The following is a 16,461-nucleotide window of genomic DNA, read 5'->3' on the forward strand; positions in this document are numbered from 1 at the left end:
ACTGCAATCAACATTGCCAAGACAATTCATCGTGATCATCGCACAATCAAGAAGTATGTAGCTGATTCCCAGCACACACGTGTGCGTGCTGATAAGGAAAAATTGAGGACTCTTTCCAACAGGCAATTGCGTAAGGTTAAAAGAGCAGCTGCAAAAATGCCTTGTCATAGCAGCAGACAAGTTTTTGAAGCTGCTGGTGCCTCCAACGTCCCCAGAACAACAAGATGCAGGGTCCTTCAGAGGTGCGTAAGCCATCCTGTCGACCACCTCTATCCACTGCACACAAGCAGAAACGGCTCCAGTGGGCCAAACGATACATGAAGACTGATTTCCAAACTGTTTTGTTCACCGATGAGTGCCGTGCAACGCTCGATGGTCCAGAAGGATGGAGTGGAGGATGGCTGGTTGATGGACACCCCATGAAAACACGGCTAAGGCGCCAACAAGGAGGAGGTGGAGTAATGCTTTAGGCTGGAATCATGGGGAGAGAGATTGTCGGCCCCTTTATGATCCCTGAAGGGGTAAAGATGAACTCCATAATCTATGTGGAGTTTCTAAAACAACACTTCCTGCCACGGTTCAAGAGGAAGAACCGTGCTTTCCGCAGCAAGATCATTTTCATGCATGATAATGCATCGTCTCATGCTGCAAAAAACACATCTGCATCTCTGGCTGCTATGGGCATAAAAGAGGACAAACTTATGGTGTGGCCACCATCTTCCCCTGACCTCAACCCCATTGAGAACCTCTGGAGCATCATCAAAAGGAGTGTCTATGATGGCGGGAGGCAGTTCACATCTAAGCAACAGCTCTGGGAGGGTATTCTGTCCACATGCAAAACAATTGAAGCAGAAACCATCCAAAAACTGACAAATTCAATGGAAGGAGAGAGTTCAGAAGCTTCTTTCGGACAAGGGGTCCTATGTGCAAATGTAACATCACCTAGAATAAAGTTTTCACTTGAAAACTGTTTGATTTCATTTTGTAATAAGCTGATGATGCTTATAACTTCACAACTGACCATTTTTTTGTTCAAAATAAAATAGAAAAGGTTGAAAACTCTGCTGTGCATAACAATTTGGAACATGCATTTTGAGTGTTTGTTTTTTTTTTAAAAAGATCCTGTTTTCATAGGCAGTTTGTTCCAAAACATTGCAATTATACTAGAATAGTAGATGACAGGAAAATAACAATGACTGCAATTCAGATAGGCAATTTAGAGAAAATATGAGGAAATATTATTTGCATAATAATTTGGAACACAGTGTAATCCTGCCCCCCACCACATTACCACACATAATCCCGCCCCCCCCACCACATTACCACACATAATTCCCCACACTACCACACGAGGCTCCGTCCCCACACATTACCATACGAGGCTCCGTCCCTCCACATTACCACACGATGCTCCGTCCTCACACATTATTACATGAGGCTGCGTCCTCACACATTATTACATGAGGCTGCGTCCCCACACATTACCACACAAATCCAGTTTGCTTTTGATTTTACACTGTGAATAAAATGTATTCGTATTATTCTGATTTTTAATTATTATTGTCTTCATTTTAAGTTAATTTACCACCTGCGTAAGCGCTATTGAATGTTGTCATTATTTACTTTAGTTTAATCACTAACAGCATTAATTAGATAGCAATGAGCATGCCGTGCGTTAGCTGGCTGGAAACAGCTAGTGTGTGTGTATATATATATATATATATATATATATATATATATATATATATATATATATATATATATATATATATATATACTGTACTACCCGGCTTCGCCCGGGGTAATAACTGCTGTTAGCAAAATAGAATGTGTTAACAAAAATTTATTCTGCACAAAAAAAACCACAAAACAAATAGATAGAAATGGAATTATTAAAAGGCAAAAACTAAGCTAATAGAAGCATTTTACAACATATATTTCAGCACCAGAGATATTCCACACAGATTTAACTAAATTGGCCAAGTAATGTGAAGTAATCTTCTACTACTTATTCGAGAGCCTTTTGATAAACGACATTCTTAGTTTTTCCTTCAGGTGCAAAGACAAACAGATTTTTGGCTGTTCCAACTCTTGAACAGGCCACATAAAGTTGACCATGAGAAAAGCATGGAGATTGTAAATCTAAGCTAGCTGAAGAGCCCGGCGTTGCCTGGGCATAGTAAATATCTGTGGTTAGTTATAGCACCTCACTTCTCTTATTTTCCCATCACGCCTCTCATTTTCCCCATCACATCTTTCATTTTCCCCCTCACATCTCTCATTTTCTCCCTCACACCTCTCATTTTCCCCCTCACTCCTCTTATTTTCCCCCTCACTCCTCTCATTCCCCCCTAACACTTGTCATTTCGACCTCACATCTGTCATTTTCCGATCACTCCACTATTTTCCCTCACTCCTCTCATTTTGCACTCACACCTTTTCATTTTCACCTCAACCTCTCATTTTCACCTCAGTATATACATGTTTGTCATCTCCTGTATATAGTATATACCTGTATGTCATCTCCCCTGTATATAGTATATACCTGCTGTGTGTCATCTCCCCTGTATATAGTATATACCTGTGTGTCATCTCACCTATATATAGTATATATCTGTGTGTCATCTCCTCCTGTATATAGTATATATCTGTGTCATCTCCTGCTGTATATAGTATATACCTGTATGTCATCTCCTCCTATACATAGCATATACCTGTATGTCATCTCCTCCTGTATATACTATATACCTGTAGGTAATCTGCTCCTGTATATAGTATATACCTGTGTGTCATCTCCTTCTGTATATAGTATATACCTGTATGTCATCTCCTGCTGTATATAGTATATACCTGTATGTCATCTCCTGCTGTATGTAGTATGTACCTGTGTCATCTCTCCTGTATATAGTATATATCTGTGTCATCTCCTCCTGCATATAGTATATACCTGTGTCATCTCCCCTGTAAATAGTATATACCTGTGTGTCATCTCCTCCTGTATATAGTATACAGTGGGGCAAAAAAGTATTTAGTCAGCCAGCAATAGTGCAAGTTCCACCACTTAAAAAGATGAGAGGCGTCTGTAGACCTCAACTATGGGAGACAAACTGAGAAAAAAAATTCCAGAAAATCACATTGTCTGTTTTTTTAACATTTTATTTGCATATTATGGTGGAAAATAAGTATTTGGTCAGAAACAAACAATCAAGATTTCGGGGTCTCACAGACCTGTAACTTCTTCTTTAAAGGGAACCTATCACCCCGTTTTTTTCGGTATGAGATAAAAATACTGTTAAATATGGCCTGAGCTGTGCATTACAATAGTGTAGTTTGTGGACCCCGATTCCCCACCTATGCTGCCGAAATACGTTACCAAAGTAGTCATTTTCGCCTGTCAATCAGGCTGGTCAGGTCGGATGGGCGTGGCTTCTTCCCCCAGATATTGCGTAGTTTTCCGTTGGTGGCGTAGTGGTGTGCGCATGTCCAACGTCCCCAATCCTTCACGGGGGGGTGAAAATAGCAGCGATGTCCGTTATTCCATTGGTGGTCGGTGGGCGCGGCCATCTTCCTTTGGCCGCGCGTGCGCAGAAGCGGCGCTCTGCTGGCCGCGGCTTCAGGAAAATGGCCGCCGCGATCTCCATCTGCGCACGCGCGGCATCCCGCGGCCATTTTCCTGAAGCCGCGGCCAGCAGAGCGCCGCTTCTGCGCACGCGCGGCCAAAGGAAGATGGCCGCGCCCACCGACCACCAATGGAATAACGGACATCGCTGCTATTTTCACCCCCCCGTGCAGGATTGGGGACCTTGGACATGCGCACACCACTACGCCACCAACGGAAAACTACGCAATATCTGGGGGAAGAAGCCACGCCCATCCGACCTGACCAGCCTGATTGACAGGCGAAAATGACTACTTTGGTAACGTATTTCGGCAGCATAGGTGGGGAATCGGGGTCCACAAACTACACTATTGTAATGCACAGCTCAGGCCCTATTTAACAGTATTTTTATCTCATACCGAAAAAAACGGGGTGATAGGTTCCCTTTAAGAGTCTCCTCTTTCCTCCACTCATTACCTGTAGTAATGGCACCTGTTTAAACTTGTTATCAGTATAAAAAGACACCTGTGCACACCCTCAAACAGTCTGACTCCAAACTCCACTATGGTGAAGACCAAAGAGCTGTCAAAGGACACCAGAAACAAAATTGTAACCCTGCACCAGGCTGGGAAGACTGAATGTGCAATAGCCAACCAGCTTGAAGTGAAGAAATCAACAGTGGGAGCAATAATTAGAAAATGGAAGACATACAAGACCACTGATAATCTCCCTCGATCTGGGGCTCCACGCAAAATCCCACCCCGTGGGGTCAGAATGATCACAAGAACGGTGAGCAAAAATCCCAGAACCACGCGGGGGGACCTAGTGAATGAACTGCAGAGAGCTGGGACCAATGTAACAAGGCCTATCATAAGTAACACACTACGCCACCATGGACTCAGATCCTGCAGTGCCAGACGTGTCCCACTGCTTAAGCCAGTACATGTCCGGGCCCGTCTGAAGTTTGCTAGAGAGCATTTGGATGATCCAGAGGAGTTTTGGGAGAATGTCCTATGGTCTGATGAAACCAAACTGGAACTGTTTGGTAGAAACACAACTTGTCGTGTTTGGAGGAAAAAGAATACTGAGTTGCATCCATCAAACACCATACCTACTGTAAAGCATGGTGGTGGAAACATCATGCTTTGGGGCTGTTTTTCTGCAAAGGGGCCAGGACGACTGATCCGGGTACATGAAAGAATGAATGGGGCCATGTATCGTGAGATTTTGAGTGCAAACCTCCTTCCATCAGCAAGGGCATTGAAGATGAAACGTGGCTGGGTCTTTCAACATGACAATGATCCAAAGCACACCGCCAGGGCAACGAAGGAGTGGCTTCGTAAGAAGCATTTCAAGGTCCTGGAGTGGCCTAGCCAGTCTCCAGATCTCAACCCTATAGAAAACCTTTAGAGGGAGTTGAAAGTCCGTGTTGCCAAGCGAAAAGCCAAAAACATCACTGCTCTAGAGGAGATCTGCATGGAGGAATGGGCAAACATACCAATAACAGTGTGTGGCAACCTTGTCAAGACTTAAAGAAAACGTTTGACCTCTGTCATTGCCAACAAAGGATATTTTACAAAGTATTGAGATGAAATTTTGTTTCTGACCAAATACTTATTTTCCACCATAATATGCAAATAAAATGTTAAAAAAACAGACAATGTGATTTTCTGGAATTTTTTTTCTCAGTTTGTCTCCCATAGTTGAGGTCTACCTATGATGTAAATTACAGACGCCTCTCATCTTTTTAAGTGGTGGAACTTGCACTATTGCTGAATGACTAAATACTTTTTTGCCCCACTGTATATCTGTATGTCATCTCCTCCTGTATTAGACCTCGTTCACACGTTATTTGGTCAGTATTTTTACCTCAGTATTTGTAAGCTAAATTGGCAGCCTGATAAATCCCCAGCCAACAGTAAGCCCACCCCCTGGCAGTATATATTAGCTCACACATACACGTAATAGACAGGTCATGTGACTGACAGCTGCCGGATTCCTATATGGTACATTTGTTGCTCTTGTAGTTTGTCTGCTTATTAATCAGATTTTTATTTTTGAAGGATAATACCAGACTTGTGTGTGTTTTAGGGTGAGTTTCGTGTGTCAAGTTGTGTGTGTTGAGTTGCGTGTGGCGACATGCATGTAGCGACTTTTGTGAGATGAGTTTTGTGTGGCGACATGCGTGTAGCAACTTTTTGTGTGTCGAGTTGCATGTGACAGGTTAGTGTAGCAAGTTGTGTGCAGCAAGTTTTGCGCATGGCGAGTTTTGCGCGTGGCGAGTTTTATGTGTGGTGCCTTTTGAGTATGTGCAAGTTTTGTGTGAGGCAACTGTTGCATGTGTTGCAACTTTTGTGCATGTGGCAATTTTTCCGCGTGTGCAAGTTTTGCGTGTGGCGAGTTTTCCATGAGGTGAGTTTTGCACGTGTAACGAGTTTTGCACGTGGCGAGTTTTGAGCGACGACTTTTGTGTTTCAACTTTTATGTGGCGAGGTTGGTGTATGTGTGGTGAAATGTGCGCTGAGGGTGGTATATGTGTTCGAGCACGTGGTAGTGTGTGGCGCATTTTGTGTGTGTGTTCATATCCCCGTGGTGGTGTGGTGATTATCCCATGTCGGGGCCCCACCTTAGCAACTGTACAGTATATATACTCTTTGGCACCATCGCTGTCATTCTTTAAGTCCCCCTTGTTCACATCTGGCAGCTGTTAATTTTCCTCCAACACTTTTCCTTTCACTTTTTCCCCATTATGTAGATAGGGGCAAAATTGTTTGGTGAATTGGAAAGCGCGGGGTTAAAATTTCACCTCACAATATAGCCTATGACGCTCTCGGGGTCCAGACGTGTGACTGTGCAAAATTTTGTGGCTGTAGCTGCGACGGTTCAGATGCCAATCCCGGACATACACACACACACATTCAGCTTTATATATTAGATATCTATCTCTCTCTACTATATAATTGTCTAAGGGTCACTTCCGTCCTTCTGTTTGTCTTTCTGTCACGGTTATTCGTTCGCTGATTGGTCTCGCCAGCTGCCTGTCATGGCTGCCGCGACCAATCCGCGACGGCCACAGTCCGATTAGTCCCTCCCTACTCCCCTGCAGTCAGTGCCCGCTCCATACTCCCCGCAGTCACCGCTCACACAGGGTTGATGCCAGCGGTAACGGACCGCCTTATGCCGCGGGTAACCCACTGTTACCGCTGCTATTAACCCTGTGTGACCAAGTTTTTACTATTGACGCTGCCTATGCAACGTCAATAGTAAAAGGATCTAATGTTAAAAATAATAATAAAAAAAAATCATTATATACTCACCTTTCCCGCTCCTCGCGACCCTCCGGTAACCGCTCCATGCAAGCGGCAGGTTCCGGTAGCAAGGATCGTATGGCAGAAGGACCTGTCATGACGTCACGGTCATGTGACCGCGACGTCATCACAGGCCCTGCGCGAGAAGGACCTGCCATGACGTCACGGTCATGTGACCGCGACGTCATCACACCCTGGGACCGGAAGCTGCCGCCTGTACCGCACACAGACGACAGAACTACAAGTATGGTGAGTATGTTAGAACTACAAGGGGCCCTCGGACCGGAAGGTGAGTGTTTATTTTTTAACCTGTGACATACGTGGCTGGGCAATATACTACGTGGCTGGGCAATATACTACGTGGCTGGGCAATATACTACGTAGCTGGGCAATATACTACGTGGCTCTGTGCTGTATACTACGCCGCTGTGCAATATACTACGTGGCTGGGCAATATACTACGTGGCTCTGCTGTATACTACGTCACTGGGCAATATACTATGTGGCTGGGCAATATACTATGTGGCTGGGCAATATACTATGTGGCTGGGCAATATACTATGTGGCTGGGCAATATACTATGTGGCTGGGCAATATACTATGTGGCTGGGCAATATACTACGTGGACATGCATATTCTAGAATACCCGATGCGTTAGAATCGGGCCACCATCTAGTGTGTGTGTGTGTATATGTGTGTGTATATGTGTGTGTATATGTGTGTGTATATGTATGTGTGTATATGTATGTGTGTATGTATATATATATATATATATATATATATATATATATATATATATATATATATATATATATATATATATATATATATATATATATATATATACACACACACACACACACACACACACACACACACACACACACACACACACACACACACACACACACACACACACACACACACACACACACACTTTTTTTCACACAATCCAAATGGGTTTGATTCTTCAGGAGGTGCACAGAATTCTGCATAGTCCATTCAGATGAATGTGGCAGAAATGTCTGCTAGAATTCTGGACTGTGACTGTGCCCCTAAACAATACTTGGTGTTAATATAGCTCTAAAACCTCTACGTTTTGACAGGTGGTTGAATGGGGTAGACCTCAACCAGGGGAGCGAGACTGACTGCTTCCTAAATATGGCCCAACTGAGCTTGCTATTATTCCCCAGCCTAGGAGTTTACTTACTGCAGTCTCTTTGCTTTACATTGGCTGTAGCTCTGCTGGATAGAAATGTCGCAAACTGATTTACATTTAATTTTATAAATCACATTATCATTTTATTTTTTTTTTACAGGAAAAGAACCTCGCAATCGGACAGAATCTGCATCCGAGGCGCTGGAGACGGACCCCGTGGGCGAGCTCAACCAGTTCCGTTCACGTTCTCGCTCTGCTCCATCTTCCCTAATGGTTGCCGCTCGGTATGGACGAGAATTGAGGAGAATGAGTGATGAATTTGACCAAAGCTTCACGGTAATCACTGCTGAATTATAAAATGTCATTCCCCCGTTGTCTTGAAAGCATCACCTAAAGATGTGCTGCTGATCTGCTACTCGTCTCTCTGTAAAACTATCAAGTTTGGGTCCAAATGTACAATTTAGAAGCCATTTTATTGAAAGATGAGAAACGCCACATCCAGAGGTGTAACCTAAAGCGACTCAACCTCACCTCCATCTCGGCACTGAAAGTGGCTGCATTTGTCATGTGTAGTTGCTCTACCTGGTACCCTTGGTTCTTGCCTCCTCCCTTGAGCCTGGCATTCTGGTCATCCAACATCCATTATGGCCGCTGCTGTGGAATGAGGAGTAAGTCTAAACCATGCCTCCTCTGCCTATCCTGTGGTCTGAGACTCATTCGCCATCAGGACCGATCCCAGAAAGCAGCAAATTGCTAGTAAGGCCGGTGTCACACTGGCGTTTAAAAAATGGCGATAAAAAATCGCATTGCACTCGGACCAATGTTCAGCTATGAGGCAGCTCCCAGCAGCCGACTTTTTGTCGGCCGTTTTCCTCGGTCCTAGACAATCGCAGCATGCTGCGATTGTCTCGGACCGATGAATACTCTGGGCTCACTCGCACCTATATAAGCCTATGGGTGAGAGTGAGACAGCGCACATCACTCGGATATCATCCGAATGATGTGCGTTATAAGCGCACCCCAGCAATGGAGGAGATGGAGAAATTCATTTCTCTGCCTCCTCCGCAGCTGTGCTCCGATCCTCCCTGTGCGAGAGGCTCAAAACACAGACGCATGACACTCGGCTCCTGCTCTGCTGCGAGCAGGAGCCGAGTGTCATTAGCATATCGCATCCGATGATCTCGCATCGGATGCAATACGCCAGTGTGACGCCGGCCTAATAAGTCCTCCTGAGGGGAGCGCTCGCCCTGGTCAGTGATGATTGACGGACAGTTGTACATCTGCAAACAGCAGATATCTATGGATTAATACGACCCCCGACTAGAGTTTCCAGCATCCCCAGTGCCTTTTCTGCATAGTAGGCCTGATGTGGTGCAGTGATAATGTCTTGCCATATCTACTATTCAGAAGCAGATTTATTTATGCCAATAACCAATATATTACTATGATTATTTATTCTTTTTGTCCGGCTTGTGTAATACAATTTGGTCACTATGTTTTGTCCCCCAGGGTCTTCCCCGTCCTAAAAGCGCAGGTGCCGCTGCTCAGATGACTGGAAACAAGAGTATACGGGACATGATTCTTAATTTATTGCGATGGAAGAGCAAAGAGAAGAGCGAGTCGGAGAGTGAGAAGGACTAAGCGTTCTCTGCGGAGGACTGAAGTCAGGTAATGGCGCTTCTGAGCTGTTATTCAGTTCTTTACTGTGGAGAGTTAAAGCCAGAAATTGTGTTCAGATTTAGAGAATGATCAGTGAAAAGTGTCCGAGACGACATCCAGTCAACTGCGTTAACCCCTTTCTGCCATTGGACGTACTATTCCGTCCATGTGGGGTGGGCCCTAATTCCCAAGGACGGAATAGTACGCCCAGCGCGATCGGCCGCGCTCACGGGGGGAGCGCGGCCTATCGCGGCCGGGTGTCAGCTGCCTATCGCAGCTGACATTCAGCACTATGTGCCAGGAGCGGTCACGGACTGCCCCCGGCACATTAACCCCTGGCACACGATCATGTTTGATCGCGGTGTGCCGGCGGTACAGGGAAGCATCGCGCAGGGAGGGGGCTCCCTGCGGGCTTCCCTGAGACCCCTGGAGCAACGCGATGTGATCACGTTGCTGCGAGGGTCTCTTACCTCCTATCCCTGCAGGCCCCGGATCCAAAATGGCCGCAGGGCTGCATCCGGGTCCTGCAGGGATTACTTCCGGGTCCAGTACAGGCGCTGGTAAGCCTGCAGCAATGGAACTCAGATCGGTGATCTGACAGAGTGCTGTGCAAACTGTCAGATCAGCGATCTGTGATGTCTCCCCCCTGGGACAAAGTAAAAAAGTTAAAAAAAAAATTTCCACATGTGTAAAAGAAAAAAGAAATTCCTAAATAAAGAAAAAAATATATATATATATTATTCCCATAAATACATTTCTTTATCTAAATTAAAAAAAATCAAACAATAAAAGTACACATATTTAGTATCGCCGCGTCCGTAACGACCCCACCAATAAAACTATATCACTAGTTAACCCCTTCAGTGGACACCGTAAAAAAAAAAAAAAAACGAGGCAAAAAACAACGCTTTATTCTCATACGCCACACAAAAAGTGGAATAACACGCGATCAAAAAGACGGATATAAATAACCATGGTACCCCTGAAAACGTCATCTTGTCCCGCAAAAAACGAGCCGCCATACAGCATCATCAGCGAAAAAATAAAAAAGTTATAGTCCTCAGAATAAAGCGATGCCAAAATAATTATTTTTTCTATAAAATAGTTTTTATTGTATAAAAGCGCCAAAACAAAAAAAAAATGATATAAATGAGGTATCGATGTAATCGTACTGACCCGAAGAATAAAACTGCTTTATCAATTTTACCAAACGCGGAACGGTATAAACGCCTCCCCCAAAAGAAATTCATGAATAGCTGGTTTTTGGTCATTCTGCCTCACAAAAATCGGAATAAAAAGCGATCAAAAAATCTCCCGTGCCCAAACATGTTACCAATAAAAACGTCAACTCGTCCCGCAAAAAACAAGACCTCACATGATTCTGTGGACTCAAATATGGAAAAATTATAGCTCTCAAAATGTGGTAACGTAAAAAATATTTTTTGCAATAAAAAGCGTCTTTTCAGTGTGTGACGGCTGCCAATCATAAAAATCTGCTGAAAAACCCGCTATAAAAGTAAATCAAAACCCCCTTCATCACCCGCTTAGTTAGGGAAAAATTAAAAAAATGTATTTATTTCCATTTTCCCGTTAGGGCTAGGGTTATGGCTAGGGTTAGGGTTAGAGCTAGGGTTAAGGCTACAGTTAGGGTTAGGGTACTGTCACACTCTGCAACTTTCCAACGATCACGACCAGCGATACGACCTGGCCGTGATCGTTGGAAAGTCGTTGTGTGGTCGCTGGAGAGCTGTCACACAGACAGCTCTCCAGCGACCAACGATGCCGAAGGCCCCGGGTAACCAGGGTAAACATCGGGTTACTAAGCGCAGGGCCGCGCTTAGTAACCCGATGTTTACCCTGGTTACCATCGTAAAAGTAAAAAAAAAAAAAACAGTACATACTCACATTCCGGTGTCCGTCAGGTCCCTTGCAGTCTGCTTCCCGCTCTGACTGACTCCCGGCCGTAAAGTGAAAGCAGATCACAGCGGTGACGTCACCACTGTGCTCTGCTCTTACTTTCCGGAACGCATCGTTGGATCGGTGTCACACACACCGATCCAACGATGACAGCGGGAGATCCAGCGACGAAAGAAAGTTCCAAACGATCTGCTACGACGTACGATTCTCAGCAGGGTCCCTGATCGCTGCTGCGTGTCAGACACAGCGATATCGTATGGATATCGCTGGAACGTCACGGATCGTACCGTCGTAGCGACAAAAGTGCCACTGTGAGACAGTACCCTTAGGGTTGGGGCTAAAGTTAGGGTTAGGGTTTGGATTACATTTACGGTTGGGCTTAGGGTTAGGGGTGTGTCTAGGTTAGAGGTGTGGTTAGGGTTACCTTTGGGATTAGGGTTAGGGGTGTGTTTGGATTAGGGTTTCAGTTATAATTGGGGGGTTTCCACTGTCCAGGCACATCAGGGGCTCTCCAAACGCGACATGGCGTCCGATCTCAATTCCAGCCAATTCTGCGTTGAAAAAGTAAAACAGTGCTCCTTCCCTTCCGAGCTCTCCCGTGCGCCCAAACAGGGGTTTACCCCAACATATGGGGTATCAGCATACTCGGAACACATTGGAGAATAACTTTTGGGGTCCAATTTCTCCTGTTACCCTTGGGAAAATACAAAACTGGGGGCTAAAAATTAATTTTTGTGGAAAAAAAAATATTTTTTATTTGCACGGCTCTGCGTTATAAACTGTAGTGAAACACTTGGGGGTTCAAAGCTCCCACAACACATCTAGATGAGTTCCTTAGGGGGTTTACTTTCCAAAATGGTGTCACTTGTGGGGATTTTTTACTGTTTAGGTACATTAGGGGCTCTGCAAACGCAATGTGACGCCTGCAGACCATTCCATCTAAGTCTGCATTCCAAATGGCGCTCCATCCCTTCCGAGCCGTCCCATGCGCCCAAACAGTGGTTCCCCCCCACATATGGAGTATCAGCGTACTCAGGACAAATTGGACAACAACTTTTGGGGGCCAATTTCTCCTGTTACCCTCGGGAAAATACAAAACTGAGGGCTAAAAAATAATTTTTGTGGGAAAACATTTTTGTTTTATTTTTACGGCTCTGCATTATAAACTTCTGTGAAGCACTTGGTGGGTCAAAGTGCTCACCACACCTCTAGATAAGTTCCTTAGGGGGTCTACTTTCCAAAATGGTGTCACTTGTGGGGGGTTTCAATGTTTAGGCACATCAGGGGCTCTCCAAACGCAACATGGCGTTCCATCTCAATTCCAGTCAATTTTGCATTGAAAAGTCAAATGGCGCTCCTTCGCTTCCGAGCTCTGTCATGCGCCCAAACAGTGGTTTACACCCACATATGGGGTATCGGTGTACTCAGGACAATTTGTACAACATCTTTTGGGGTCCATTTTCTCCTGTTACCCTTGGTAAAATAAAACCAATTGGAGCTGAAGTAAATTTTGCGTGAAAAAAAGTTAAATGTTCATTTTTATTTAAACATTCCAATAATTCCTGTGAAACACCTGAAGGGGTAATAAACTTCTTGAATGTGGTTTTGAGCACCTTGAGGGGTGCAGGTTTTAGAATGGTGTCACACTTGGGTATTTTCTATCATATAGACCCCTCAAAATGACTTCAAATGAGTTGTGGTCCCTAAAAAAAAAAAAAAATGGTGGTGTAAAAATGAGAAATTGCTGGTCAACTTTTAACCCTTATAACTCCCTAACAAAAAACTAATTTTGGTTCCAAAATTGTGCTGATGTAAAGTAGACATGTGGGAAATGTTACTTATTAAGTATTTTGTGTGACATATCACTGTGATTTAATTGCATAAAAGTTGGAAATTTGCCAAATTTCCATTTTTTTCACAAATAAACGCAGGTAATATCAAAGAAATGTTACCACTATCATGAAGTACAATATGTCACGAGAAAACATTGTCAGAATCACCAGGATCCGTTGAAGCGTTCCAGAGTTATAACCTCATAAAGGGACAGTGGTCAGAATTGTTAAAATTGGCCCGGTCATTAACGTGCAAACAACCCTTGGGGGTGAAGGGGTTAAGAGGTGCAGGATTGCATTGTTTGTTTCTAAAGAGAAATGTATCAGAGAAGAATACCTTCCACATGAAAAACAAGACCTGCACTCTGACTGGAGATACTCCATCCCCAAACCTGGTCAGTGCAGTGGAGTAAAATACTTTGCTCCAGGTAGAAGCCGTCCAGCACTCGTCCAATTAGTCCAACGCCAAGCCTAGAATTCGTTCGTTTAGGGAAAAAAATGCTAGGGATCCAATAAAAAAAAAAAAAAATCCCCCCCAACTGTGCTTGTAGTGCACTCACATTTTCTTATTAACTTGCAGCCAAACTCTGTAGTCAATTTATTTTTTGCCACAAATTAATTTGGCAAAAAAAGCCATATTTTTGCACAAAAAAATGAAATTATTTAATGGGGTAGTCTAGTTATAAGCTAAGAAATAATCGCAGAGGGCATGAACAATAATACAGATCACGTAATACAGGATCCGGTGCTAATACTTAAAGGGGTTGTCTCCGCACAACTTGTATGCTGAACTATGTAGGTCTAAGGGTATGTTTCCACGTTCAGGAAACTCTGCGTGTTTGACGCTTCGCAGAGCTGCGCAGCCTCAAGATGTTACAGCATAGTGGAGGGGATTTTATAAAATCCCGTCTCCACTATGAGTGGTAACACGCACCCGGCGGCCCTGCGATTCCGGACATGTGGCGCGTCTTTTAAGATCGCAGCATGTCCGTTTACCTTGCGCCGCCGCAAGGTAAAACACAGGGCCCTATGTGTGGGGTGCGATGATGCCGGATGTGTGTAATGAACACATCCGGAATCATCGCGTCACAGAAGAGGGCGGAGCGGGGTTTGCCTCTCCGTCCAAACCGCCGGCCATCCTGAAGGTGGACACATACCCTAAAACTGCAGTGTGCCATTAATTAAAAAACAAACAAACCCCTTAACAGAGATTTTTCTTTAGCTCCAGCCCCACCCACTCCCCCATTACAAGTTATTTTTGTTTCCGGGTTAGCTATTACTATTTATTATAGCGCCATTTATTCCACGGCACTTTTACATGTCTTATCAGACCATTACTTTGTGAGAGCAAACAAAAAAGAAAGATCTAATGTCCAAAAATACTATTCAAAGTATTGACAATGATACCTGTAGAGCACAGAATTCCAAGAAGTAAGCCACCTGGAGATAAGCGTCACCACATATATACCAGGGCTACTGAATGGGCGCGTGTCCACCCTGACGCACGTTTCGGCAGAGCCTTTGTCACAGGGTGGAAACTATACACTATTATTCGTCATTATACGACAACCTGTGGTACAGATTGATTATTTTCTATATAAGTAAACTGAGATTGTGCACGGACATAAGTACACCCATTATTGGAATATTTATTAGCTATGGACTTGTACCTGTATTTCATGTGTGCCCTTTTCAACTTGTGTGCATTTATTCTTTTCCTATATCCCTGATCTTCTAATATTCTTTTGTATTTTGATTATTTATGGACATTATGTAATCTTTGTGGCCACCTGTCCCCACTTCCCATGGTTCGATCTTACACCGGTGTACCTCTCCTTATGTGCCAGTGCACAGTGCACTCAAGCATTTAGTAGGTCCTTGGTTTAGGAATGTAGGAAAACATGGAGGTAGATGATGCCTTTCAGGGAAATACCTGGTTGTCAACCAGCTCTTGTTGTTTTAGCACATTTAGTTACCTTTTTGATGCGTTATCACCTGGAACCATGTGCAGACTGATAAGATGCAGCTTCAAAGGTGAGGTTCATGGAGCTGCTGCTTGTGGCTGACCCTATAGAGCAGAGGTCCCCAACCTGACAGCTACCGTATATACTCGAGTATAAGCCGAGATTTTCAGCCCAAATTTTTGGGCTGAAAGTGCCCCCTCGGCTTATACTCGAGTCACGGTCGGCGGGTGAGGGCGCTGAGGCATACTTACCTAGTCCCGGCGATCCTGACGCTCCCCCTGCCCGTCCCACGGTCTCTGGGTGCAGCAGCTCTTCCCCTGTACAGCGGTCACGTGGGACCGCTCATTAGAGAAATGAATAGGCTGCTCCACCTCCCATAGGGGCGGAGCCGCATAATTCATTTCTCTAATCAGGGGTAACGGTGACCGCTGATAGAGGAAGAGGCTGCAGCACCGAAGACCAGCTGTCCGGGGGAAGGAGCGGGACGCCGGGAGCAGGTAAGTATCGCATATTCACCTGTCCTCATTCCACACGCCGGGCGCTGTCTCTATCTTCCCGGCGTCTCTCCGCACTGACTGTGCAGGTCAGAGGGCGCGATGACGCATATAGTGTGCGCGCCGCCCTCTGCCTGATCAGTCAGTGCAGAGAGATGCCGGGACGGGACGCTGAGGAGCTGCAAGCAAGAGAGGGGAGTATGTCATTTATTATTTTTATTGCAGCACAGCTATGGGGCAATAATAAACGGTGCAGAGCACTGTATGGCACAGCTATGGGGCAATAATGGTGCAGAGCACTGTATGGCACAGCTATGGGGCAATAATGGTGCAGAGCACTATATGGCACAGCTATGGGGCAATAATGGTGCAGAGCACTGTATGGCACAGCTATGGGGCAATAATGGTGCAGAGCACTATATGGCACAGCTATGGGGCAATAATGGTGCAGAGCACTGTATGGCACAGCTATGGGGCAATAATGGTGCAGAGCACTATATGGCACAGCTATGGGGCAATAATAAACGGTG

At 44.8% G+C, this 16,461-nt stretch overlaps 1 protein-coding gene across 1 annotated transcript in view; it reads left to right on the forward strand.

Moving 5' to 3' along the window:
• BAD (BCL2 associated agonist of cell death) overlaps nucleotides 1-16,461 on the forward strand; it is a 35,399-nt gene that overhangs the window by 12,863 nt on the left and 6,075 nt on the right. The window contains exons 3-4 of the mRNA XM_077287581.1: nucleotides 8,226-8,401; nucleotides 9,575-9,733. Coding sequence (XP_077143696.1) covers nucleotides 8,226-8,401; nucleotides 9,575-9,706 — 308 coding nt within the window. The 3' untranslated portion in view covers nucleotides 9,707-9,733. The remainder of the gene's footprint in view (nucleotides 1-8,225; nucleotides 8,402-9,574; nucleotides 9,734-16,461) is intronic.

The sequence above is a fragment of the Ranitomeya variabilis genome, chromosome 2 (assembly GCF_051348905.1).
Source record: "Ranitomeya variabilis isolate aRanVar5 chromosome 2, aRanVar5.hap1, whole genome shotgun sequence".
NCBI lineage: Eukaryota > Metazoa > Chordata > Amphibia > Anura > Dendrobatidae > Ranitomeya > Ranitomeya variabilis.